This window comes from Chelon labrosus (genome assembly GCF_963514085.1).
Source record: "Chelon labrosus genome assembly, chromosome: 6".
In the NCBI taxonomy this organism is placed as follows: domain Eukaryota; kingdom Metazoa; phylum Chordata; class Actinopteri; order Mugiliformes; family Mugilidae; genus Chelon; species Chelon labrosus.
The window spans coordinates 13,025,270-13,052,840 of record NC_140342.1 but is presented as its reverse complement, the minus strand read 5'-3'; the positions used below and the strand labels follow the sequence as shown (position 1 = coordinate 13,052,840).

Genomic DNA, 27,571 nt, shown 5'->3' with positions numbered 1-27,571 from the left:
ACTTTCAGACCTTAGCTTTGATCCAGACACGCAGCTCGTAGCCGTGTGGACGCAGGATTACGACCATATAGACCATCACACTATTTCTGTGTTCTGCAGACACGCAACGACGCTCACACAGTGTGCTCACGTCTGACTTATGAAGCCAAACCTCTCAGTCGCAACTATTTTTAGGGGCACTGTTATCCTTTCTCCCAGGAGCTGTGGCAGACTTTTAAAAATGCAATGCTGATCTTGGTTGCGCTTGAGCTGAATATTGCATGATGCAAAGTTTACCTGTATATCTGAATTTGGGGCCCGCAGTGAGCACTGGCAAGATGCCCTGTAGGGTTTTAGTGTGAATGTGTGGATAAGTTGAAGTTTTCAGTGTGTGGTATTTACCGTAAGAGTGAGAATCTGAACCAAGTCCAATTGCGAGTTTAAACTTTAGTCCCAGTCGTCGTCCAACCCACCGCAAAGGTATGCGAGTTTAAAATGAAAATGAATGACAGGCACGGGAGGAGAGGGAAAGCTAACAAAACCAACTCTGTACAAACAACAAAAGTACAGTACGCTACTGTGGAGGCTGTTGTGTGAGTGTGTGTGTGTGTGTGTGTGTGTGTGTGTGTGTGTGTGAGTGTGATCTGTGTTCAGAATGTGTGTGTGTGTGTGGTAACCTGAAACCACAGGGAAAACGTTCCTAGAATTCCGGGTGGGTTTGGTGTCGTGGCTCGCTCACTCGAGCCCCCTGAGTGGGGCTGGGAATGCGGCCTCTGCACGGAAGAGGTACCGAATGGAGGGAAAGTCCCGCCCTATTTTCATACGTTCATATGCACTTTACATTGCTGCCAAACACGCACAGACACATTTGTTACCAACTAACCAGTTAAAGCATATCTAGGCATAATATCAGTGCAGCATGCTTACCAATAGCTCTTTACTAATCTACTAGTCTCTATTAATCTGTTTCCGTCCACACAACTGTATCTGTACATAGATCCTGTCCTTTGCTAAATAACTTAATTTAAAGTCGTGGAACATAGCTTGAAAAACTGCCGTATCAATGTCCCGCACAGCCAGTCAGGCCTGATTGTAAATGAGCAATGCTGCATGGAAGAACTAAATGTGAACTGGATCTGGCTCATATATAGCTGCCAGATTTGACTAGGCTTTGAGGGTGCGGACTTGGCCCATCCGTGAGGGAGAATCGGCTCCATTTAGCACCGCTCTGGCTAGCTTTTTTGGCCAGTGTTAAAGGATTCGGGCCAAACAGTTTCACCATGCGGTCATCATCGCTAGATAACAGTGACTCGTTCATCAGGTAACAGGCCCCATCTCACGGCCTCCAACTTTAGATATAAATTATATTTGAGCCAGGGCTCAACACCTCAGCACAACATTTAATTGAGAAGCTTTTTCCGTAAGTGTGGGTGATCTGACTGAGCACAAATGTTGGTCATGAAAAGCTGTCAGAAAAATCAGGGAAATGCTAAAAATCACTTAATTGTGTGAGCTTGTGAGAGAAACAAACAGACACTATTCATATTTAGGACCATGGTGATTTAATAATGCCAGTAGCATTAGCATGCCTCATTCGCCCAAGGCTAAATTCACCCAAAAATAACTTTATTACCAGTTTACAGCTCCTTTCTTTGGTGAGCACCACAAAGAATCCAGTAAACAAACTAAACTAAAAAGAAATGTTTTCCATTTAAATTTATTATGGTGGTTTTACCCATCAAAGCCCACATCATGCAGTACATATCTGAAAGATTACATGCAAATAAATGCAACCTCAGATTTTATGGCACATTTCAAACACAGAGGCAGTTAGAAGTGCTTGAGGCAAAGAATGGCATCAGAACGACTGTTAAAAACAAATTTAAACCAGGATCAAATCAAGTAAGAAGAATGAAATGAAGAGGGCATGAGAACGGTACCTGTTCTTAATCCAAAAATAATAAAAGTAAAACAAAGGCAACTGGACTTGTTTGAGTTTTCTTGGAGGATTGTTTACCCTTATCCATGTGTCTGTCTGGTGGCAAGTTTTGGTTTTTATTTATCTGTGGGTGGTGCCCGTCTGAAAATTGAAAGTGACTTGGGCCCTTAAAATCTATTTTGTAAGTAGCTGTGAGCCAGTACAAAGATCGATCAGGATTAATGCGCTCTCTTCTCCTGGTTCTTATCAGGACTCTGGCAGCACCGTTCGCAATGAAAGTGTTAAAAAATTGTTGATGACATTTCCAGGAAGTAATTGCAAGTTCACAGTTACAGCTAATAGCTACTGCATATATTTATTCATTCAAGACGTCGGCCTTAAACCATCACCAGATCCACGATAAGCCCAGAACAAAAGAACTCATTATTAAATGTCATTTATTAAAATGCACCGAGTCTGTGGAGGACTTTGCACAAATCTTGTAAAAACTGATACTGCTAAATGACCCCTGGGACTCATTTATTCATCTATGGTTGAGGCCTCTTAACCCAAACCTGGAATTCAAATTACTGACTCACTTATAATGATGTGCACAATTTCTAAACTGTGGCTGATTGACAGATAAGCCTGCTCATGACAAACTTGATAGTTATGCCTGGGATTTGTGCCAAGAAAGCCATTTTGTCCACGTGTTTGTCAATGCTACCATCTGCCTGACTTCATTTGGCTAACAGCTCTCTAACCTTTGCCCTTCTTCTCTCCGCCTGCAGTACAGACACTTTCTCTTACTCCTTGACCTTAGCAGCAGTTTGGATAACATTGCAGTATATAATCCTTATATATGTTATTCTGGTGTCGGGTGGCTTCAGTTAGAGCTTGCTCATTATCTCTCTATCTTCAATATGCTCTCAAATGTCCATCTTGCTGAGTGTCCGGGGACCATGTCTACATGTCCATGACTGTGCGTGGGTTATGACTATATACGGATTACATGCAGGCCTAATAAATGGACGTGGAGGTTGTCTGCGGGTGCCCTGATTGTTTGTGCATGTGTTCATTGCAGAGGACCGCATGAGCCGTGCTCCCACGTGCCCTTTTCAGCAGCAGAGCATCTGAACCCTGACCCCCCTACTCATCACCCACACAAACGCTCTGCGCTTCATCTGACAAGAAGGGTGCATTTGCATGTTTGTTGCCTACTCCAATCTACCATATGTTTGAGTTTAAACTGGAATGTTTTCACTAAGTCCTCTTTGCCTACGCTTGCACCATATACAGTTTAGATGTGACAACGTGCCTCCCTCTTTCTGTGTTTGGACATGTCTCTGATACACTCGGACATCTCTGTGATTACAAAACCATCTTGTATATACGGATGAAAATTAAACACATGAAGTCTGGACATACAGTATGTTCAGCGGTTAACCCCTCGATTGGTTTTTACTTAACGCTGGAGCTGTCCACCTTAAGCAGTAGATCACGCCATTCTGACCTGGATTAGACAGACAGACAGACAAACAGGTGGTCGTACCACACCAGAGGATCATGGCCCACTCCACCCGTCTGTGCTCTGGGGCATAGTTTACTCTACTGGCTCTGCCCCTGCCTGCCCTTGTCTGCCTTCCAAACACCAACTGCCCCTCCAGCTCCCCCCAGACCTCTAACCTCAGTTATCCGTGCCCTCCTCGGCATGCAGGCATGTGGCTAGAAGAGGGGATAGATACATCACTGTGGGACGAGTAAAAGTTTTCTGTCTGCCTTTCAATCTGTCTTTCTTTCTTGCTTTCATTCTTTTTTTCTTTTTCTTTATGTCGCTCTTAATGCATATAATGTATTCTATCCTGTAAACAAACCCAAATGTTGTCTGTGCTCCCTTCTCTGTGACTTTCTCCGTCATGCTGCACATCCTTTTATCGCTTTGTGACAGAGTCAGTGTCCTTTTAAATGAGCGCCTTTTCTGCTGGAAACTTGTGAATTAAAAATTGGCCAGTGGCTCCACCTACTGGCAAAGCGGTGTCATTGAAGCAGGCTTGTACTTGGCCTGTTAGGAAGTTTGCATTTGAGAAAATAAGTGTTTTGCACAGAGAAAAACTAATAGTAATACAAATGTTGGATAGAAAATCTTGCCCACTCGTCTGTGCTAAAATTTAATTTGGACAAAGAAAACGTGTTACATTTTTACAGTCAGAAATGTCAAGCCTGAGTTTACTGTAACTAATATCTATGTTTTTAAATAGGCCCAGAAGGTAGTTAACTGTGTGAACTGGAATAAAGATGAGGCTATTTGTGTTTGTTTGCAAGGACTGTTGTTGGTTCGGGCCACATTTACAAAAATTGCTGTCTTTGTCAGGGAATGATGCTTGTCTGCATGCGATTTTAATGTGTGGGCATGACTTTCTTGTTCCTCCGAGCTAATGGAGCCTCGTAGTGTTTTCCCAGAAGTCTGTGTGGTCTGTTGAGTCAGCCTGCAGTACGTCTGCTGGTACATCGAGGCAGGCGACACATTGAGGTGGGGAGCAGTTACACCCAGTGACAGACACAGCCGGGACAGTCAGGCCTGGGAACGTCCTCAAAGCAAACCACGAGCCAATTATAGTTGTAATCTGTGTAATTGCCACCAGAGACTATTAGTGCTTTAAACTCTATAGCTATACTCTATGTTTCCATTTGTCTGTCTATACCACTTGAGACTGACAAATTGACCTTCTTTATTTTGTAATTTGTTTAACTTCCATGTAACCAAGGAGTCACACAAATTTGTAGTTGTGGATAGAGACGATGGGTAGTGGCTCTCGTGCATAGCTAAAAATACTTTTTTATTTAAAGAGGCAATTTTGGTCTGATGTTAATTACTTGGTTTAGTTTATGTTCAGCACCTAAGATTCAAAACAACACACTGTCGAACATTGTCACCTTTTAGATAAGAATACTTGATTGTTTTTTTTGCAGATATAAACAGTTTTCATCAGACCTTTGCATCCTTTACAGGAACGTTACACCACTGTTCATCAGACTAATGTTATATATTAGCATTATTACCATCGGAAAGATGATCATAAAACAAAAGAGAACTTTTGAGTAAAGGTATTTGAGTTGAGATGAATTGAATTTAGAAATAAAAAGCACAGAAGATAAAATTGCCCGGAATGAGTCTGAGACATTGTCTAAGGTTTGAGCAGTACAGCGTGGTTTAAAACTAATATCAAAAGTTCTCAAGGTTCAAATAAATTCTTCTTCTTCTTTTCCTTTCGCCTTCAGGGATTGAATTATCTGCTTCCATCTTCCCCTCTCACACCAACTACCTTCATGTCCTCCTTCACTTCATCCATAAACCTCCTCCTCCTCGTGCCTGGCAGCCCAATATATTCACTATCCTTCCTCTGAACATGTCCAAACCATCTCAACAAGGTTCAAATGAATTTATGTTGTTAAAATATATTCATCTGTGGGCACCGTATGACTCTTACCCTCAGCTTGTACTTAATAATGGATGCTGAATGCTTTCAGTACATAGTGCTGGCCACACGGGTGCAGTGTGAAAGCATATTTTGTCAGATCAGCAGCTTAGTCTGGAGGCGTTAGACTTGTAGTTTGATTTCATTAATTTATATTCTGTTTTTTTTTTTTGGTTTTTTTTTGCTTGGCAAAGTATCTCAGCCCTTTAGGAATATGTAAGGCAGAACCGAGTACGCGGAGTACATGCTGAAACTGATGGCACATAGCGAGTACATTGAATTCTGCAGCAACTCATGATTTTTCTAGAGGCCATAGGGATCGAGAGAGACAACACAGCGTCTGGTGCTATGAGGAGCAAAGCAGGAGCAAGAGGAGTTTGTTGCCAGGAGCGAGTCACTTACACCAAATTAATTCAGCTCTTTGCAGTTGCCGTGATTGTTAGATAAATCAATACATGTTCATTAGCCTGAAGTAGCATTGAAATGAAACATGCTTGGTGATGTGTAGGCTAGTAATGGGCTGATGATGAGCCAAGCTACATATTGTCTCACCTAGCTTGCAGATGGAAATAAAAATAGATGGATATAATAGCCCTAATGATATCAAACACCTCCCGGGTACATGTAATCACACAGTGTGATTACTACTAGCATAAGCATATGCACATTCTAAGTGTATCACAAAGTCTAGTCAGAGATCCTTTTTCCATTTATACTTTTCCCGTGTTTTTTCTCAGTTCAGTTTTTTTTTTCTATTAAAACTCACCGCCTTTGCTCTTATCTCGGTTTCTATTCCAGCTCCCTGACTGTCCTCAGGGTTGGCCCAGGTCACAGTGGCCTCGAGAGCATACCGAGACATGACTAGACTTGGGCTGAATCCAAAAGAAAGTATTAGTTGGGGTGGCCTACAGCTGAGTTTGTGTGATTCTACAAACAAGGACTAGACTCACATTTTGAATTTAATATTTTAGGCTTAATATATCCAGGGACTATATCCATGGTTGACATTGCTCACTAAAAACTCACCAGAAATATAGCTGAGTTTTCCTTTTTTTTTTAGTATGATCATTAATTCGGCACTGAGCATCATGGAAATCCCTATTTCAGATTCAGCATTCCAGACTGCTATTAGCAGTGGGCCGCATCTCCACAAGCCCATGGTCTACTGGATCAGAGGGGACTGGGGTCGGCTTTCATCTTCATCCACCAACCAATCTGATAAGAGGCATCCAGTCAACAGCTAGCAAGCTACCAGCCTGATCACACAAACAAACACTGAGACAAGCAAACATCCAGGCTGCTTTGCTTTGCCTCACGGAGCTCTGGTGACTGTGAAAAAAAGAGGAACGTCAATAAACTAAATGCTGAATCTTGACATGAATGGTTGGCTATGAAAGCTAGATTCCCCTCAGAAATATTAAGTGAGCGTTGGCAGTGATGGACGCATTGAAAAACAAATGCTTGCTGCTTGACCCGGCCCATTAAAGGCCATGCACATGTATTTGACGGCATTAAAAGGGATATAGAAAACAAACGCTATGAAGGGTGGCATTCGTAAGTGCTGTAACACCTTTTATTGCACTGTAGAGGACAGACTGTTAGTGTGCAATAGCTATGAGTAATTTGAGCCATAGGACCTTCAGCCATATAGCTGCAACAGTGCAGCCACTCAATAAACCAGGCTGGTCTTGGTAAAATCACCCTGGGACCTCTTAAGAAGTGGCAAAGCAGTTGAGACCGACATCGTGGTGTGTAATTCCAACCCGACCACACAGCCATAAACAGCTATATTTCATTGGTCCAAAGCTCCACAAAGCCGTATATATACCGCCAGCTCCGCACAGGTGTCGTGCCTCAGGTAATGTCCAAGACAAAACCTTTAAAGATCCATTAATGTAAATGTCCTGGACAAAGATGTTTCATCTTGGCTGACATGACACAACCCTGGAGTAGGTGTAACTGGAGTTAAAACTGCCTGTGGACTATTAAAGTTTGTGTATGTGTGTGGAGCCACATCATCAAAATAAGTACTGGCCTTCTAACAGGCCGCAGCCAGTTAGCTTTGGTTAGCATAAAGGCTTGAAGCTGTCTTTGTGTAAAACTATGCTAACCTGCGGCGCTCTGTAGCCGTATTTGTAACAGATAAGTGTGATGTAAGTGTGGGAGTTGTCTTCTTTATTAACTCTTTCCCATAAGGAGTATTTTTCAAAAAGATGTTCCCTGTAGAAAAACTAAAGTAGAAAAACTTAGTTTTCTATTGTAGTGTGGTGTAACCTCGTCTTTTTCTTCAAACTTCCTTTCAGTTTTACCTCTAAATGTTATTTTAAGAGATGCAACAAATAAAAAAGAAACATCAATGGTTGGTCACAGTGGTCATAGGTGGTATATTTAAGAGGCCATATTGTGCTCAGTTACAGGTCCATAACCTTATTTCGGTGGTCTACTTTAAGAATGTTTAGAGGCTCTAATATTCAAAAGACACATCTATTTAGCCTCTTTAAACAAAGTCTCTTTAAGGCCACTTCTCCTAAAAAGACCAGCCTGCTCTGATTGGTCAACGGCCCACTCTTGCTGTGACTGGTCAACTCAATGGTCAACTCCCAAGATCATGTGTAGAAAATACTGCCCCCTGATGTCTAATTTGTGAGCAGCCTCAACGTAATAAAGCTTCGTGCAAAAGAAGTTATGTTGTACAGTGTAGGTCATCTTGTGCTGGGATGGGTCTTACCAACTTGTTTTCTGCAGTGCTACGAAAGTTGGTGGCTGACAGAAGGTAAAAAAAAAAAAAAACAGGGGTGTTATCAACGTAGCAAGTAGCCAAGGCCGTGGAATTACATTGTGTAATCATATTGAGATGAGCATATTTTTGCGCAGTAGCACTGGGTCTACATCTTAGCTATAACCCGCAACTCTAACGCTAGCTTTGAGAGCATGCTAGGTGGGTGTTATGCAAATGTGTCACATGGTGAAGGATGAAAGGTTGCAAACAAGGTATTTCGGGCAGTTCAGGAGCTGTGCTTTGTGTGAGAGAGACCTGGCATGAACTCTGGGCTTTGTGATATTGTTTTTTTACGTGCTACAAGCTAAACGCCACAAGGAAAGTTACCAGAAAGAAAAAAATGAAAGGGAGAAACCCAAAGCATAACATGGCCTCTTTAAGGTGTCACAAGTGAAAAGGTTTAGGATCTATTACTTTTATTAGTTTAGCTACTAAATGCAGTCTTAGATAAGCATTTCAGTCTAGATGAGGACAAAGTTTAAAGAGTTCCTCACCATCTCATGATTAGTCATGCAGGCACATAGGGAGCATCTAGCCGGTATTAGATCATCAAAACAAATTCCAGCTAACTTCAAAACAAGAGGGATGATACTGCTGGGTTCATCAAGTGACTGCTGATCTCGAATGTAGTTGCCAGAATGACTGCTATACCCGTGCTGCTCTTTATATTTCTGACCCTGCCCGACTTTTTCTACATCTCTGAGTCATCACTTCATACAGAAGCTTGCCAGGCTACAAAAAGCCATGACAGCAGGCCTCCTGGGCTACCAGCCAGGTCTGCAAATTCACACAGCACCCTTAACTCAGCTCTTAAAGAGATTAACTGGGAGTGTCACAAAGTCTCATTGCTTGGAACTACAGTCAAAAGTTATACTTTCAAGCAGAGGAAAGCGGCGATCAAATCTTTAATGAAAGTCAACAGCTACAGTGACTTTGATCAGGCCTCTGTTAAGTTTTTCTAGTTAGGACCACTTCTGTGTTTCTGAACATCCATCAGTCCTGTGTCTCTCTGGGACACGACTGACCATAGATCTGTCTCATTTCTAAATCAGAAAGCTTCCAGTTTAAACAAGGAAGATGTTAGGTCAAAAGATAGTTGGAGGCAGATGAAAAGGGCAAAAAAAAGAGTTGTTAGGAATAAAGCTAGAGGAAAATTAAGCAATTACTGCATTCTCAGGTAGTGCGGAGACCTCCAAGTGACCACAGCTACTGGTGGCATTCAGCAAGTACACATGCTTACCAGCTGTGTCACAAATGTCAGCAACAAGAACAAAGAGAGAGAGAAAGCGGCATTTAATGCCGTTTGTGGTCGTGGAAAAGGGAAATCAAGAGCAAGAAAAGAAAGACATCCTGAACTGAAAACTCTTGCTGAACTAGGAGGCATCATTTAAGAACAGAAAATAATAGGCGGGAGAGGCGGTGGATGAGAGAAATAGAGCATAGAATGAAAAGCACACTGTTTGAGTTTGCCTGGCCCGCAGTTGACCTCTCCTGATTTGCTTGCTGTTTCCCCGTGCACGTTTTATGATCCAAGTAGTTCCTCTCTAATAAAGTTGTCTTTGAAGTACAGCAAACTACACTATATGGTGCCAAGAGTTTGGACATCTTCAAGAGCAAGTGAAGATTTTGCCGGTGCGTGCTTGAAATATTTAGTTTCACCGTGTTTACCATTGGGAACAAGTCTCGGGTTTGAGGGCTTATGGCAGGCCTACGTGTCCTGTATGAACATGTTCACGTTGCATTACGGAGCACAGCCGTTTTTATGTGTTCACACTTGTTTACGTTTACCGTCCACGGGACAGCATGTGCTCATATGTCATGCAGACTAAATGTTTGCAAATTAGCTTTTGACCGCTTGCCTGTTCATGTGATTGGTGTTTGTTATACAGTGAATAGCTGCTAAGCTCTCAGCATGTGAGAACAGTCTGGCCTTTGAGAACAAAACCTCCCGTTCAGAGTATTTCAACATGTCCAAGCACTGCTCGTAAAGTTAGCTGGCTACAAACAGCCACTCAGCCCCTCCCTCGCTTTCACTACTGGCTTCGCTCGGGATTGAGGTCCCCCTCTACCATAGAGCAGAAACAGAAAGCTGGAAAGCTGCATTTTTCGATGCATGAGTTTAATGTTTCTGGATGATTAGCAGTATATAAAGTATACATTATAACAGCAACAGATAAGCATAGTGAGCCGTAATCAATATTAATCATAAAAAACAGATATTAGTGCATCTGCCCAATTTGATGTCTAGGATGTAGTGAATTTGGAGGCCAGGTCAACGCCTTGTGCTCTTTTTCATGTTTTTTGGTTTTTCCTAAACACTTTGGTTGCATGCAGGTAAGTAGTCTTTGAGGAGAGTAAAATAGACAAAACGCCCTGTTGGAAGCAAGCTAACACATTTGTCAAATACTTAAACCGAAAACTGTTAATGCTGGCCTCACCCCTCCTGACCATCAGAGCAGAGAAATCCAATCCAGACCTCACTTGGTTCCAGGCCTAGCCCTTGAGGCTAACATTAGCCAGCATAGAAGAGCAGACTGAAGGATAGACACCCCGAGTTGACCAAGTCTCTGCAGCCATTCTTTCTACCACTTGTTTAGCCTTCTGCTTAAGTTTTTGTTTTCTTACTGCAAAGTATTGCAAAGATTATATTTCTTCCTCTTGTGCTGCTGCTTTTGGAACACTTGACAACTGGCAAACTTGCAGGAGCATCACTCCCTCCAGTCTGGTGTGCGGATCAGAAGATTTACAGCAAGTTGTTGCACCGCAGTCTCCATTTTCTTTGCATCCGTTTCCTTTTGAGATCCTGTGTGGCAGTGCTTTCAGTGCCCTCTGATCTGACAGAACAATCCACATAATATCTTCAGTACGTGCAAGTTTGAGTTTGGAGAGAAGACTATCTGGGAAGTTTCTCCTCAGCCATGTGATGCAGCCTGGTTTCCAAATCAGGTTTGATTTTCATTAGCTACACCAGAAGCTCCCAAAAATCTGCCTCTGGCATCTAAATCATCAGATGATAGCCAGTGGGTTCCCACATTTATGGCATACATGTTCCTAAAATATAAACACCAGACCTTGTGGAGGATCAACTTAAAAACTCTGTGGCAGTTTTCTTTCTTCTTGACTTTGGCAGCAGTGTTCACATTTTACAAAGTGCTTGTCATGCAGTAATCATACAGTAGTCTCTTGTAATGTGTGTGCAATGTCTACATTACTTGAGTGGGAAGCAGCAAAAACACCCCGGCAAAAATTAGAACATTTTTACCAAAGATGTCACAAAAGCACCAAGTCTCAGAGACGGCATCACGAGACACAGCTGACATGACCCAATGAGTTGCAATCACAGGACTTGACTGTGAGTAACATCCAGAAGGGAGGGGAGAAGCTCTATTAATCACGACGAACCAACAATTTGTTGTTTACCCTCGTAGCGATTCCACCAGCTCTAATCCGGCCCCCTCCTCAGCTGAGATGGTGCCACCCACAGCCTCTAAAATACACACACTCGCTCGCACGAAAACCGCCTCATCTCCTCTCGGTGATTAATCACCGACTCTGTCCCCCTCCTCAGTTCGCCTGATGTTTGTTTCTCTGAAATCATTTATCCAAATCAATTAACATGCGGCAGTGTGAGAACCAACGATGCAAACAGAAATACGTTGAAGGACGATCAATCAAGCAAATAGAAACCAGTCATTTAAGTCCTCTTATTTTTTCTACTTTTTTTTTGTTTTAACATTACAGCAAAAATAAATGAACTTTAAATAGTTACACCGGTATAAATTTAATAAAAGGGTGACGACAGAAAGTTTGCCTCATCTTATATTTTTAGTCAGTGGTAGTTAGTAGTTCAGCCACAGGAACAGGTGGTCTTTTTATGTTTGAATGTCAGTGAATTGTAATAACACCTTGCTGACAGACACATACATGCACCCACAATGCTCTGGTATTTCCTCACATAACATGTCAAAGGCTTTGCCTCAAGGTGAGTCATGGCTTTTAGGGGGCGACCAGTTTGAGTGCGACGATTTGTTTTCAGTGCAGTGGACTATTTGTAGAAATTCCTCCAACACAGTTTTACTTTGATGTCCAGATCTTCTTTGTCTGTCCAATAGAGAGACCATGTAATGTTGATTACTGTCTCCTAGACTTGAAAACTCCTAGTGATCTGCATTGCGACCTGATCAATACAGAGACCTCTTTGGTCAGACATGCTACAAGTGGAAAGTATATTTTTCCACAGGATTCCTTTAACCTTCTGTGTTTATATTCAATGATGAATTATTCAGTGATATGATCCAACTTGATGACTGCATCAGGGCACTGATGTACGAGCTTGATTGCTGAGCTCGTACAAGATGGATTATTGATCTCAATTACTGAACCAGAGGTCCAGATAAAGTGGTTACTGACTTTAAAATCCAAAATATCAAGCCCCGAGCACGTAATGTAATTTTGGTGTGCTTATTCAGCCTCCAGCCAAAATATCAACCAAACTGCCTTTAATCATCTCAGTGGATGATGTGCAACCATTTCTGTACCTGGCAGATTCAAGTGGATAATCTGCTTAACAACTGGGATCCTGACAGAGATCTCAGTGATGGCAGCACGAGTGCAATTAATCAACTAGATCTGACAAATAATCACACAACCTTGTCTGTTATGTAATCTTTGGGCAATCTCATCATGATGCCACATGTTCGACTTTTTAAGTAAAATTATAGCTTTGATTCTTTTCTTTTTTTTTTTTTAAATAAGACCAAACAAAAATCTAACTATCTGAATCCCTAGTGAATGGTTTGACCTCATTAAACCTTCAAGCCAGACATTGGTGTTATGAGCACAGATAAAAGACAAAAGTACAATCTACTTTACCTGGGGCCAGTCTTCTATGCTCCCCCTTCTTGAAAACCCCTATCAAATATACATACTTGAAAAGCTCTTTATGCCGTAGCCGCAACTTTCTTTACATGATTATTTCCATAAAAATATTCAAGCGCTTCGGTACACTCTAGATGCACGAATTCTTCCAGTTATCTCCCTGTGCGCCGTGAAGATGAATATTTAATGTATGTTTTCTGCCTCAAAACCCTCAAGCATTCCTCTTCGCCTTAAAAAGACCACAGACAGTTCAGTTTGGGGTCAGGATCAGGGAGTGGAGGTCACTGCTAGCCTGTGCTCCAGGCGAAGGGGAAAGACGAGAACAGACAAAGCTGCTTTTAGGAGAGCGCATCAATTGAACATTCACAGGGGAATGAGTCATTTCCATAGAAAAGAGTCAGAGGCTGAAGATATACATGAGTAAATGTTTGAGGTGGAACATTTGAGACCACCAGAGCACTTTAATGATTATTCATGTAGAGAAATAGTTAACGGTATTTGTAGAAGCACACTGTTGCCGTTGGCAGGAAGATCATCATGAGCTGATGTCACCTTCAGATCTGTCCAGAAATGTGCAACATTAATTGTCTATCAGGTAATCCACTATGGGATGTCCCGCTTTGTCAGTTGTCACATTCTCCTATGTACTATCAAACATGCCCTGAAACGAAATGTTTCAGGCTGAACACACACGCCAGACTCACCATGACACCTCCCTTTCATTGGCATCCAATCTGATGAGCTCATTTCCGCGCCAGTGCTGTTATCGCTAGCCAAGACTGGAGACAGACATGCATGCGCTCCCTAACACACAGCCTCCACCCCCCTCTCTCTCAACCACTGCTTAGGGAGCTGTTTGATTCTTCAATTAATCATTTATGTCAGAGAGGGGAACTCCAAAAGCTATCGATTGTTTCCATGTTGGGAACACTCAAAGCAGGCGGCAATTAAGAGCTTTAACCTTTTTTAAAGCAGACATTTGTTTGTGTGTGTCTGGCTCGGGGGAATCCAAGCAATTCCTGGAGGATGAGGAATTAAATAAAAAAAAAACAAAAAAACAGCACAACGGGATGTTGAGTTAATGTGCAGCATTGGAGAGTTAAGTGAGAAATGTTAGCATTTTCATGGGCCTGGTGTGTAAAGCGCTGTTTCAGCAAGTTGAAGGAGCACAGACCTTATCGAGACACTTCTTAGATCACAAGCCAGAGATTCTCAGGTTCAGCACTTTTAAGATTGCCTCCACTCATATTCACGTGAATATGTGCATGCACAACCACAAACGGCGCGCGCACACACACACCCGCAAACACACGCATATGAACGCGCTCACTTAAAGCATCCATAATGACTTTATCAGCCTCGCACTGCTGGCGGAAGCATCAATTGATGTGATGCCTGTACATGTCATTCCTCTTCAGTGCCGTTAGATCCCCCATGCATGGAAGATTAGGATCAATATACGATTCTCAAATTAATATGGATAGCATTATGATGGCCTTGTGTGTGTGTGTGTGTGTGTGTGTGTGTGTGTGTGTGTGTGTGTGTGTGTGACACAGCATTAAGAGTCAATGGGGTGTATGACAATAATCTATACTGTATGATTAAGAGCTTTTGCATTGTTGACAGTTGAATTAAATCATTACTACAAGAGGCCAACTCAAACCACATAGGCATAACATTATGACCACCTGCCTAATATTGTATAGGACTCCCTTGGTCCTCTTAAACTGTTCTAAAAGACTCAAAGCTGTAACAGCTTCCAAAGGTGCTTTAACTAAGTACAGAGTAAAGGGTCTGATTACCTTCTAAAAAAAATCTATTACTGCTTTGTCATTATGGGGTACTTAGTGTCGACTAATGTGAAAAAATAATCATTTAAACAGTTGTAGCATCTGGCTGCAACATAACAAAAGTGAAAAAAAATGAAGGTGGTCTGTTTTCCAAAGGTTTACTGCAAGGGTTACACCTGCCGCAACTTTGGTTCCTACCACCAAATTTACCATGCAACAGCAGTAAGTAAACCCACGTGGAGCAACAGCTTCTCTTTTCAGCAATGGATTTGTAAGGTAACCTAGGCAACCAGAACCTGGAACATCCACTAGTGACGAACTGTCAACTACAAAGCAATGAGCAACCAGCAAATTGCTTTACATGTAGGAGAGGGTTTGATGATTAATATCTAATGAATTATGCTCAGTATATTGACTAGTTTTATTAACTTGGCTTAAATTAATAACAAACTTAGTATTTATGTCTTTATTTCTTATCTGGAATTTGGTTCAAGCACAACATTTCAGTGAAAGCTTGGTTTGCCAAGGTGCAAGCTGCCTTTTAAAAATTCATCAAATGCTTTCGAACAGTTTTGACATGAAACTTTAAAAACTTTGGTTTGATGTGTGTTATGAAACAAATCAACAGCTCAAACCTGGAGAGCTGCAGGCCCACGGTGCATGTCAGAAATTAAAGCTCGCCATCTCTCTCAGTCTTATCTTTACAAGGCTGTGCTGCTCAGTAGTATTTCCCCTGAAAATATTTTCTGACGCAGAGGAACATGAAAGAAGCATTAAGTGACCACATTTGACCACATTTGATTCAGCGCTGACGCAAGAGATATTGCATGACGGAACTTTTAATGATTTCCACTTAACTTGCTCTGTTTTTCCGTCTTTGACAAACGAGGCCGTAACGGTTTTTAGTTTGCTTTGAAGAGGTGCTGTGGTGCAGTTGGCACACTTTGAAGCAAACTGATGGACTGTTGTACATGATGTATAATGCTGTTTGTACAGTAAAAGCAAAATATGTCGGCTTGTTTTTCAATTTGTATTTCCATTGTGGTCATTCATAAAGTATGATTACACACTTGTAACGGTCGTAACACACTGACACATCTGCAATAAAGATTTCAATTTAAACAAATATCTACAGCTCTGAATGTCTGGCATTATACCATGCAACTAATATGACTTTCTCTTTCTTTTTTTTTCACAGTTATAATGGCAAAGTTGTCGGAATAGGTGTGCACGCACAGAGGCAAAACCCAGAGGTCAAAGTTCGCAGTGTGGACCCGACAATGGCTGAGGTCAAGGGGAGGTTGGAGCGCTTTAACCAGGTAGGATCGGAATCAGGACGTCTCTAATCACTAATTATTTCTGCACACATAAATAAATACTATAGCTATACAGATATATGTGTCTATATGTTGTTTTTTTATAATATTATAGAGTGCCAAGGGATCCTGCAATAAATGTATTCATGCAAGGAAACATAATGTTGTTACTTAACTCAGTTAAGTGTTTGAACCTCAATAGTTAATACAGGTTTCAGGGTTAAGTAATATTGCGTCTAGACAGCTCTAAATGCCATCATCAAAGTCTTAATTAATTGCCTTTTCTTCTTTTAAGGACCCCTCATACAATATAACACCGAGTCATGGAACCTCTGAAATGTCCTTGCCATTTTCTTTCCATCCAAAGACTTGTTTTGGGGACAGAGGCACATATCAAAGATAAATGAAAAGGATAGTGGGTGAAAGGGAGACAGCAACAAAAAAGTGAATTACTGTGGAGCGAAAGGGGAAAAAAAAGAAAAAAGAAAGATGAGAGGAGGGTGCAAAAGGTCAGGAATGAGTGACGGATAGGCATAGATGACACAAGCAGCTTCAAAGTGACACTGTTTGTCATGTAGATGGGGTTTAGGGCTGAAAAGGACCAAGAAGAAAAGGGCTATTTCAGACAGTCCCTAGAGGCCATTTGAGGAGACAAACGGACCAGGATTTGGTTCCCCTCTGCCTGCCCGCCCTTTTGTTGCCCTGAAAAATATGCCCACAGATAATTCACTGCCCATCTCTCACTTTCTAGCTCTGTATCGCTCTGTCTTTCTCTTTTTTTTTAATCCTGTTTTGAAGCTATTTGATAGCTTACGCTTTTATCTAATACGTCAAGCTTTTTTTTCCCTATGTGTATTTACACTTGCCTTGACTGTACCTTCATGCGTATATACTTTATCCATATTTTCTACATTATTTATGTGTGTCTTATATCTCAGCATACAATAGTCTGCCACTGACGGCTCAAAATCATCTCTGTTGCCATTGTGCACAGTGGCTGTCAAGCACCTTGTTGTCATGGAAACTATGCAGAAATGAGCGAGTGCCCTGTTGACATTTACGGGGTTGAAAAGCCTACCTTGAATCTAGACCAGGTGTCAGAGCTTGGCTGAGCTTTATGTCGGTGCCGGAGATAAGAGCGAAGGAGTGTTTAAGTGCATAATGTGGCAAGTGTAGTTTATGGAGGTATAGCTTGTATGCATTGAACTGTCAAACATCAGACCTAGCAAAAAGTCTGCATTGAAACAAGCTTTGAAATTAAACATTTAAAATTTTGACATTCACCTATGTAGGACTCTCAACCCTCACTATTCAGACAGGCCCATATAAATCAAATCCAGTACCACTTCAGTAGGCTGATACAGTTCCATGCTCGAAAGTCATCGGATGGATTTGAAAGGCATGCTCCCTAATTTTGTTATAGCACCCTCATATTTCCTCCCTCCTCTCTGTTCTGTTCAAGTCTTTGTTCTAATTGTGCAGTGATAGGTGTCATTAGCGCCATAAGTTGCCCGCAACTTGCAAACATTTTGTGGATTATGTGAGATGACCCCTCCCTCCCAAGCTAGGCTAGGCTGGCTCGTGAGCTTCTCAGTTTGCGTTTATGACAAATATACGTCTAAATTGCAATATATTAAGTTTCTGAAAACGCCGGTAAACATGTCACAACTCGTAAACCAACGCATCTTAGTGTATTTCAACTTATGAGGTAGTGAATACCACAAGAGAGGGCCATGTCATTTGAGGGCAGCATGTTACTGAGCCGGTCTTATTTATTGTCTGTTGGCTTTAGTGACAGATTGTGTTTAAACACAGATTTGTGTCTTCACAATTCACAAAGAGGAGGTTCCACAAAGACATGCGTTTTAAAATGTTGCACATGTAACCATGGATTATAACCATTACAGTTGTTTTTTCTCTGCGATCTTGGGTGATGGAGCTGTCAGTAGAGGCCATATAGCTAATGTGCTAAGCTAAATCACTGAAGGCAAGGAGTTAAGTTTCGGCGTCTGTGGTAGCAACTAGTTTACAGTTTCAGTTACTTGGACATTGTTGTTGTTACGTAACTAGCTTAGTTGTTGAGCTTGTTTGCTTTAAGCAGTGAGCCTGTCATTGCCTGGTATGCAGCTCCATTGTAAAATACAAATTATGACATAACTTTATTTTTAATAAAAACAATATGATGAAAAAAACAATCACATTTCACAACAGTGAGCTGAGTTTTAATAATTTGTTGCAGAGGTTGCATAACAATAAAACAAGAAGTAAATGTTTAAAGCTGTTATGTTTTCCGTAGTCCTCCGAGTTACAGGAAAGAAATTAAGTGCTTTGTACACAGTGGGTAGTTCACATGGTCTGGGAGCAAGGAGTGTTCCTATACACAATACACAAAGAACACTTGCAATCTGCACCTGCAAGGCCATGTTAATACAATATGTTATGGTCATTATGTCAAAGGAGGCAGTAAAATATTACAGATTACATCTTTAAATAAATATATTCCTTTAAACATCTGATCCTTTTGTTATAAAGCAAGAGGAAATGTTCAGACTCCAGCAGCCTTATGCTGGGTATATAAAAATCTTGACACTAATAGTGACAAAAGCTTAGAAGATGGGAACATAGTTTAATAAATGCATCTGCTGGGTCTGCGCTGGTGTAATGGTCTAGATGTTATATTCAAATCGCAGCCTGTATATGTTATCTGTCACCATATTGTTAATTTTGGATTTTGCGTGTGTGTGTGTGTGTACGTGTGTGCGTGTGTGTTTCCTTTACTTTCATCTTTGCTAAAACTACTCTGGGTTTCAGCCTCTCAGAACGAGAACATGTTTGAGTCTTCGGTTCTTCAAAGGGCTGTTTCAGGTTAGATTATTTTTTTTATGTCAAAGTTAGAAATACAATTAGGCATGTGTGTGTGGTCTTTTATCCTCGGAGCTAGTTTGGGTTCTTATTTTCAGTGAATTAAGAAAAAAAAAAAAAGCTCTAAAAATACGTGCAGCGGACTGGCTTTAAATTACATCCATATTCTTTTATGACTTGAAAGGTATAGCAGGTATTTCAACGAATCTCTAATCTGAGCTTTTTCACATTTGAATAACCTCAATTTCCAGGATTAGCGAGGTTCAGATGTGTATATTTTTTCCCACAGAAGAGAAGTTACACTCAGAGCACCGTGCCACTAAGAGGACTGACAAACTGCTGCTGATATATCACAGACTCCCCTTAACCACACATTCTTCTGTGTGAACATTCAAAGCCATATACAAAAAAAAAAGTGTCTGTGTGTAAGTATTCACACAACCTTACAGTGCACACAAAGCAAATGTTTGAGTCACACAAATATACGGCCCAGGGTAGAATGGTATGCATGGGGAACGAGGACGTACACAGTTGTACATGCGTAACGTTTCCCTATCGAATCAAGTACATAAAATCTAGAAAAAACAGGACAAGCCTAATCTCTTGGCCTCCTATAAAATGGTCCATTAAGTGAGTAGGCTCCACCAATAAGTTGGTCCTCCACTGTGTATCTCCTCTGACTATCCTTTTTCTCTCTCCTGTAAATATTGTTAATGTGGACAATAAACGTTTCAAAGTGGATTTTTGATTCCCAGCCACCGGTCCAGCTGTTTTTGGGTGGGGATCTTTTTACAATGGTCTATCTGTTTCCATTTGAGTATCACGTCCAGATCATTTGTCAGTTTGTCCATTTGCACTCTGGTAAATGAAGAGTCCCTGGCTAAATGCAAGGCAGGAGAACCGCTTCTCAGGCGCAGTCTCACGCCCGTGCGCATACACAGACGGCGTCATTAAAAATGGTGAAAGTTGTGTTGGTTGGAGTGTTGGAAAGTATCCAGCATAAAAATCCAGTGCAGAAAGGCCAGTTGTATATGTGATTGATGAGACTAACTACAGCTTTGCTGTCTGGTTTGGCCAGGGGCCCAGCAAGGTTCCACATCAAAGAAGCCACGCTTGTGTTTAACACACACTCAGCACATCTTCTCCCTGGGTCCAGTCAATTCATGGCCCTATCAGCTACTGCACAGACTTAGAGTTACTCTGTCTGTCAGAGAGTTCAGTTTGCACATGAGAAGATGCAAAAGCAACCAAATGACTCCTAAAAAACATATAAGTTTGGAGGAAACCCAACAGTTGGTTTGGTGACTTCTATATGCCTTCATATACAGTACATCTCTTTTATTCCTTTTATTTTTTAGCAGTCCCTGCAGCACTCTGACAGGGTTTGAGCTTTAAAGAGTTAGTGGAGTCCAGGGATGAAGAAAGACTTGGGCTGAGCTGGCAGTCAGTCACAGGGAGGGGACATTCTTTCCACTTGAAGGAGATGGTGGAGCTGGTCTTCACAGGAGCTCTGCTGCTCGTTGCTGCTGCTGTGGCAACTACACAGCAACAAGTCTCACTGCCCAGAGCTCTCCGTTAGCTTGGCAACCAAACTTCACGAACCCAGACTGTAATTTAAGCATTACATTTTTACCACCATAATTAGATATGAACATAAAAATCCAGTGAACTGTGACTGTTTTTCTGCATTGGGTTGTATTTGCACATGGGTTCCGTGAAGAGAGTGATTCTGTCTCGAAGAGAAAATATGTGACCTCTTTGTGTTTCTGGCACGTAGCTACGGAAATCCCTTTTTAAATCAGATATGGTGTGTGTGTGTAAAAACATCTTAAAACATTGTGTTCTAATTATCTACACCAGGGATTACAGGCTCCCGAGCCTTCTCCTATTTGGTAAATATTACTGAAGAAAGGAGGGGCTGCATTTCCCTGTGAATTTATTTTCTGATTACGAGAATGATGTGTTACAAAGTGTGTTTGATTACAGGGCTAGATGCTTGTCCTGAATTCCCTGATCTGAGTCAATTTTATTTCTGAAAAATGTTGATTCACATCACTTTGATTGGACTGAACTAATTTCTGTTCAGTTCTTGAACAAGAGTTTTATCAGATAAAGGAACTCATATTCACTAAGGACAACTGCAGGTGCAGACTAATCTAATACTGTGTAGGTCTCCCTTGTGCCTCCAAAACAGTTGTTACTCATTGAGAATTGACATGGGCCTTCTAAGGGTGTCCTGTGGTGTCTGGTAACAGAATGTTGTTAGTGGGGGCCTTTGGGTCCTATGGGTTGAGGGGAGGGGCCTCTGTGGATCATCCCACAGATACTTGATCAGTTTGGGATCTAGTGAATTTGGCGGCCAGGTCAACACCTTGTGCTCTTTTTTTAGTTGTTCCTAAACCGTTTTTGTGTGTGTGCCTGTGTCAGGCTGCATCCTACTGTCATCAAGGAGTGTCATTGCTGTGGGGTGGGGGTGCCTGGTCTGGTCTAGGTGGGTGGTACATGTCTGAGTAACATCTCCACAAATCCCAGTGTTATATTTTTAGTTTGTGTGTAGAAGCTGCACTGATTGAGCCGGTATGTAGGCTGGTTGTTACCATTATGATAGACATTCATGGTGAGTGACCTGGAGTGAGACCAAGGCAGCTCTTCAAACTTTTTGTGCTGCTGCCTTTTAAGGACTCCAGAATCCCAGTTTTCTATAAGAAATGCTTCTGCTTCCTGCCAACACAGGAGCTGCCTCCACCTTCTGACCCCCGCTGCACTCACAACAACTTTTCATCATCTAGGTAGCTGTCGGGGCATGTTCTCCTTAAAAATGCTGATGTCACTCAAACTGTCATGCATTTTTCAATATTGTCTCCATCATTTGCCTGACAGAAGTCAAAGTTTATTCACACATGCATACATTACACGCACACACGCACGCATTCAGCCCCAGTCAGTGCCTGACAGGAGCAGGGTGTGACAGCCCAACGCCACAGTGTGCTGCCACGATTGAATCACGAGGATTACATGAGGTCATGGCCAATAAAGCATCACTAAAGGTTTGCAACACAATCAGCTTGTGCTAGCTTGTAAGGAGGTGTGTGTGCGGCTCCGCTATTGTTTGAAAAATATTCCGAGCATTACTCAGAGATTTGGCAAAAGTTAGTCGGTTTTCTGAAGACCTGATTAGGAAACACAACCAGGTGGTTACTTGGCTCATAATACCTGAGAAAGAAGTCCTGCATTCACTAATTCAAGACAAATCTTTCATTATTCTTCTCTAAACAGTTCTGCCTAAACAAATTATCGGCCGTTTTTCTGATCTCATTTCTGATCTCGTATTTCTAGAAACTGCGTCCAACCCGGATTTTGCAGTCGCAATCAAACCTTTGTTAATTTTACTCTAATAAGTTGGCAAATTTTGAATGTGATCATGTCAAACAGTCTAGTAGGAGCTAGGTATTAGTCACAGTACCCTTGCTGCAATCAACAAGGAATCAAGTCCGTCAGTATTTCCTGATCAATGCAGTTATAGATGCACAAATATATCACTTTGTTATCATTTAAATTGGAAAACAGTTCGGTAGACACAAGTGTGGTCACTGGGTGAGAATAGGGAAGAAAAAAGTGCTCTACAATCATTGTACTGGAACTGAAAATATATCCAGTCCATTTAGCCACTCAGACACTCTGTGCTCCTCAACATTTTCAAACACTGAACTGAATTAGCACCATGGATTGTTACGAACTGCAAAAAAAGACCGGCACATCTCGCTTAAAATCAAACAAATAAACTTCCTAAGTTTATGCAGAAGTTGCAGATAGGATAGCCAAACACGGCATGCACCTTTGTCTGGCATGCACCATCCTGGGTGCGTTTGATTTGGGTCACTGGGCATGCTTGTTTGAATGATAAATTAAGTTCACTCAGACAGGTTAATGCTAATCTTAGTCCCCTAACAAATGCATTCTTAATTTTATTCTGTTGTTGTGCATCTTTGTAATGTTAACGAACTGCTAACCTCTGTGCAGGGGCAAATGCAACTCTTGCACCACTTGATGCTGAAGAGCTAGAGAACCTGCATCCTTGAAGTAAAATATTCAAACACATCTTTTAGAGAATGCGTTCGGAGAGTGACTGGGTGTCTCCTATCTGGACACAAATCTCTTCCCAAACCAGTCTTTTCTTGCCAGTGGACATCATTGTTTTATTGACTGCGCCTGGAAATGTGGAAAAGTACTCAAGATACAAACTAGTTAAATAAAAGGAAAACTAGGAAAAAAGGGCAGGTACACAATTTCGTTTTGTAAAAGTAAATGCAATTCAGTCCGCCCACTGAATGTGACCATGCATAATAGATTTTCTTTCCCCCTGAGCTGCAGTACGTTGTCTACATACATATGCTTGTGTGTATCGTTGAGTCCAGTCATTTATTGAGCTCTAGCTTTATATGTATCTCATGAGAATCTTTTTGTTGTCAGTAGTGCTGTATGGATTTACATTATAATGCTCAACAAGGCAAAATATCTGCCTGTCAACTTTGTACAAAGGATTTCTGTTGGCTTCATTTTTAACCATGGAAAAGGGTAACAGCAGAAAAGTATTTGGCTCAGTGTGTTGTCAAGCCTTTGATTTCAAATACACTGTTTTCCGTGTTATGGATGGCAATGCGGGCTGTTGCTTAAGTCCCGACTCTTGAGAGTTATTACTGCTGTCCAGTCTAGAACTAGCTTAATCTGCCAGTCAGGGTCTCTCCATCAATTAAGGACTGTCTGGAGACCGGCTGACCACAAAGAGCACCATTAATCCACACCAACAATATACTGTATATACCGAATCAGCAGCTACGGCTGACTGAGCACCAGAGATTTCTACAGTTACTTTTGTTTGCAGCCTGTCACTCTTCCTAGAATGCCCCATTTCTGTGCACACTCACAGTTGGAAAATATGCTGGGTTTTTTTCCTCCCAATGCTGCCTTTTCTCAGTGAGGCAGTCTGAGATATAGACAGAATTGCAACCATTTCCTCTGAACCTGTGGACATAAACAGACACCCCCGCCCATAATATATACTTATTGTATCTCTAGCCAATGTTTTTTTTTTCCCCCCTAAGAAGCATTAGGAGCCTTCATGGTATACAGTATAAGTGAATGGAGAGAATTTTAATATAAAAGTTGAGAGGACTTGTGCAGACTTCTTTTCCTTTTTTTTTTCCTTTTTTTTTTTACCGCTGTCACTTTTTCCTTCAGCATCCTCCAGCTTTTCCTTCCTCTTCTCTTTTTCACCGTCCACATATGCAGTCTCGCCTCCGCTGCCCTCAATATAGGGATACTGTTTCAAACTGTTAGTGCAGAAAAAGAACACATGCCTTGATGTGGGCATGCAGAGGTTGTGACTTATGATCCTGGTTCACTGGTTCGGCAGTATCCCACATATTACGCATTCACGGACGCGTGCACCGACACACACACACACTTGCACAGCTATTGCAAAAGTTGCAGGGTTCATATTCCATCCCCGCTGACCACATTTCACATTTTTTACATTTCATCATTTATTTTATAAAGAGTTTCCACCTAAAATTGGAACTTGTGTCTACAGCAGCCCTCTGATTAAGCTTCGCACACATACACGCTCTGAGCTGTGCCGTCTTTCCACCAAACTCCTTCAGGAGGTGATTGGTTACTCCTGGCAGTGCGGATTTTAGCGTGACTGGGTTGCAGTCAAATACATGCAAGAATTCAGCCCTTGATGCTCCCAAACCTGCCCCATCATCCTCTGACTAAAGAATGCTTTTGAAAAGAAAGAGAGACGGGAATTAGTTGGCACGGCGAGAGGAGAACTAGAAAATATTTCATGATTTGGGATTTCATTCAAAGCCCTTCGGGAATGCCTGATTTGTCTTTGGATGCCAGGGTAATTTCAAGGCGAGCCTTAAAGGCAAAAGCTGGTATCTTGTTTTTTCAACCGCTCCACACTCAGCCCTCACATTAGCTCACACAGCTATAAGCGCCTGTCTGAACTTCATGTGCAAAAGCATCACTCATTTCGGGTTTATTTCTCAGACTCTCCCACTTTTCTCTTTCTTTCATTTCACATTGTCTATTTTCTTAGCCTGTGCAGCTGCGAATCTTGATTGCTCTAGTTTTACATCGCACTAATTTTCTCCTTATGTGGTCCTCGCATCGTTACTGGATATTGTGGCTGTGTATTTCTAATGATATTCACAAGACACATTGTATTTGTAATGCTACGCTCTGCTTGCTTGTAAAGCAGCAATACATTCCATACGATGATGAAAATCTTTCTGGGAGAAGTAGACAGGTAAATTATCTTCAATAAGAAAGACACAAAATAGGACATTAGCCTTCCACAGCTTATTTTCTCATTACCAGAAAGCTGCTCTGAATCAGCAAAACCATGTCGTAACCAGTGCTAATATTCAGTATTGCTTCGTGTGTCAAAAAGCCTGGGTTATGTTAGAACAAAGGTATTTTTCCTTGTTGGATTTAAGGTCACAGTGGACCTCTGCTTAGCACATCACATGGAGCCTGCAGCTATTGAATGCTCTGCCCAGTCCACATTTACCATAGCTGACAGAGCAGCAGGATGTAACTTGGAGAGGTTGCTATTGATTTTTATAGCTCACCCTTTGTACTGTTGAACACATTGTTCATGTATGGGATCTGAGTTCTTATCTTCTTCTTTTGTCGTTTTCATAGTTGCAGTGCTTTTTTGTGTTTGAAAAGAACTGACACGGCTTAGCATGTAATGTGTGTGATGTATCCCCTGATGTGACGAAAGATTCCTCTCTAAAGGCGAAAGAAAGACATTTTTTTAAAAAAAGCCAATCTGAGAAACTCAAGAGGCTCATCGAAGCCCAGAGCAGCAGCCTCTATCAGAGACCAGAGAGGGAGAGAGAGGGAAGCTATGCACTGCTTTCTATGCAAACAACTGTTTTTCTAAGAGCTCATGTTGAAAGACTACATATCTCTCTTGCTTTGGCTTCAAGGACAAATTAGAAACTGGCTTCTTTGATATGTTGTTTGAATACCACATCTAAGTTCCCCGTGTGTATTTTCTTTTAAAAATTAGTTGAAATTTCAAGAGAAGGATGAGAAAGAAAACTTTAGTTTTGCAGTCCTGGCATAAACAACACCCACCAAACTGCTCTGGACGGCAGCCAACCAACAATTGTACTACTGCGGTTTCCACAGCCGCAGCACCTTAATTGATTCCTATTCTAATTAACACGCTTTAAGGACAGCTGGGCCAAGCAGCATTGTATTAATCGTCCCCTGAACGGCATAGTTATTAGGCTTAATACCCAACCGGTTGTCTGGATGGTGATGGAACAGAACATCCTGCTGTTCAGCAGAGCATTAGCTCGTGAATTCATGGAATGTGTACTGAATTTATTTAGTTGCTTTACATAATATAAAAAGGCTAATGGTTTTATTGTGGTTTCCGTCTAGAACCACGGAATGCATTTCCTCTTTTCTTGCTTCATCAACACTTATCATCCCTTGCAAGATGTATTTGGATAGATGCAGCAGTTTTTTTTTCCAAATGGAATAATTACCAGTACCACATGGTTCACTTGAAATAGACATACAGGGCATATACACTGATCAGGCACAACATTATCTGCCCATCTGCCTAATATTGTGTAAGTCTCCATTGTGCCTCCAGAACAGTTGTGTCTCATCAGAGAATGGGCATGGGCCTTCTGAGGGTGTCCTGTGGTGTCTGGAAACAGAATGTTGTTAGTGGGGGCCTTTGGGTCCTATGGGTTGAGGGGAGGGGCCTCTGTGGATCAGGCCTGTTCCAGTGCATCTCACAGATACTTTAATTTGGAGGCCAGGTCAACACCTTGTGCTGATTTTCGTGTTTTTTGACTTGTTCCTAAATAGTTTTTGTGCGTGTGCCTGTATCAGGATGCATCCAGCTGGGGATGGCATTGCTATGGGGTGGGGGTGCCTGGTCTGGTCTAGATGGGTCTTCATGAATGCCAGGTCCAAAAGTTTTGCCAGCAGAACATTGAATCGTCACAAGATGGTCAATGTTATTCACTTCACCTGTCAGTTGTCATAATGTTATGCCTGATCAGTGTAAAAGCCTTAGAAATTTTACCTTGACTCATGCAAACTATGAGCTCTCTAACTAAAGAGACTCCTTTTTCTAATTTCGCTCAACACCACATTGCAGTTTCTGTAACAAATACAGGACACACAAAGAGTCTGCAAACAGGTTGTAATGTGAGCCGACGCATGACTACAAAATGCATAACTGAAACCAGCATGAAATGGTGTTCACTATTTTTCTAAGCAATCCTGTTGAAACTTAACTGTCCATCTGCGAAAACCGAGATACCCAGCTATTGTCAGCGGCTTTCACTTTTGCTGTGAGGGTAATTGATACGTTTTACCTGCTTGTATTTAAGGGCCCACTTGAGTTTCATGAAGCCTGGCTTTGTGCTGTGCCTGTACATTTACAGTGTAGCTAGAGAAAGTACATTTTCTTTCACACTGAACTGTAATGGGGTGTATGACAGATGTAATGAGTTACATTATAAAAAGTTCCT

General features: G+C 41.6%; 1 protein-coding gene across 2 annotated transcripts in view; it reads left to right on the top strand.

Annotated features, from left to right (window-relative positions):
• Positions 1-27,571, top strand: part of gpc5c (glypican 5c) — a 96,259-nt gene that overhangs the window by 48,617 nt on the left and 20,071 nt on the right. For both annotated transcript variants that reach the window (XM_084546493.1, XM_084546492.1), the window contains one exon: positions 16,019-16,139. In XM_084546493.1, the coding sequence (XP_084402619.1) occupies positions 16,019-16,139 (121 nt within the window). The remainder of the gene's footprint in view (positions 1-16,018; positions 16,140-27,571) is intronic.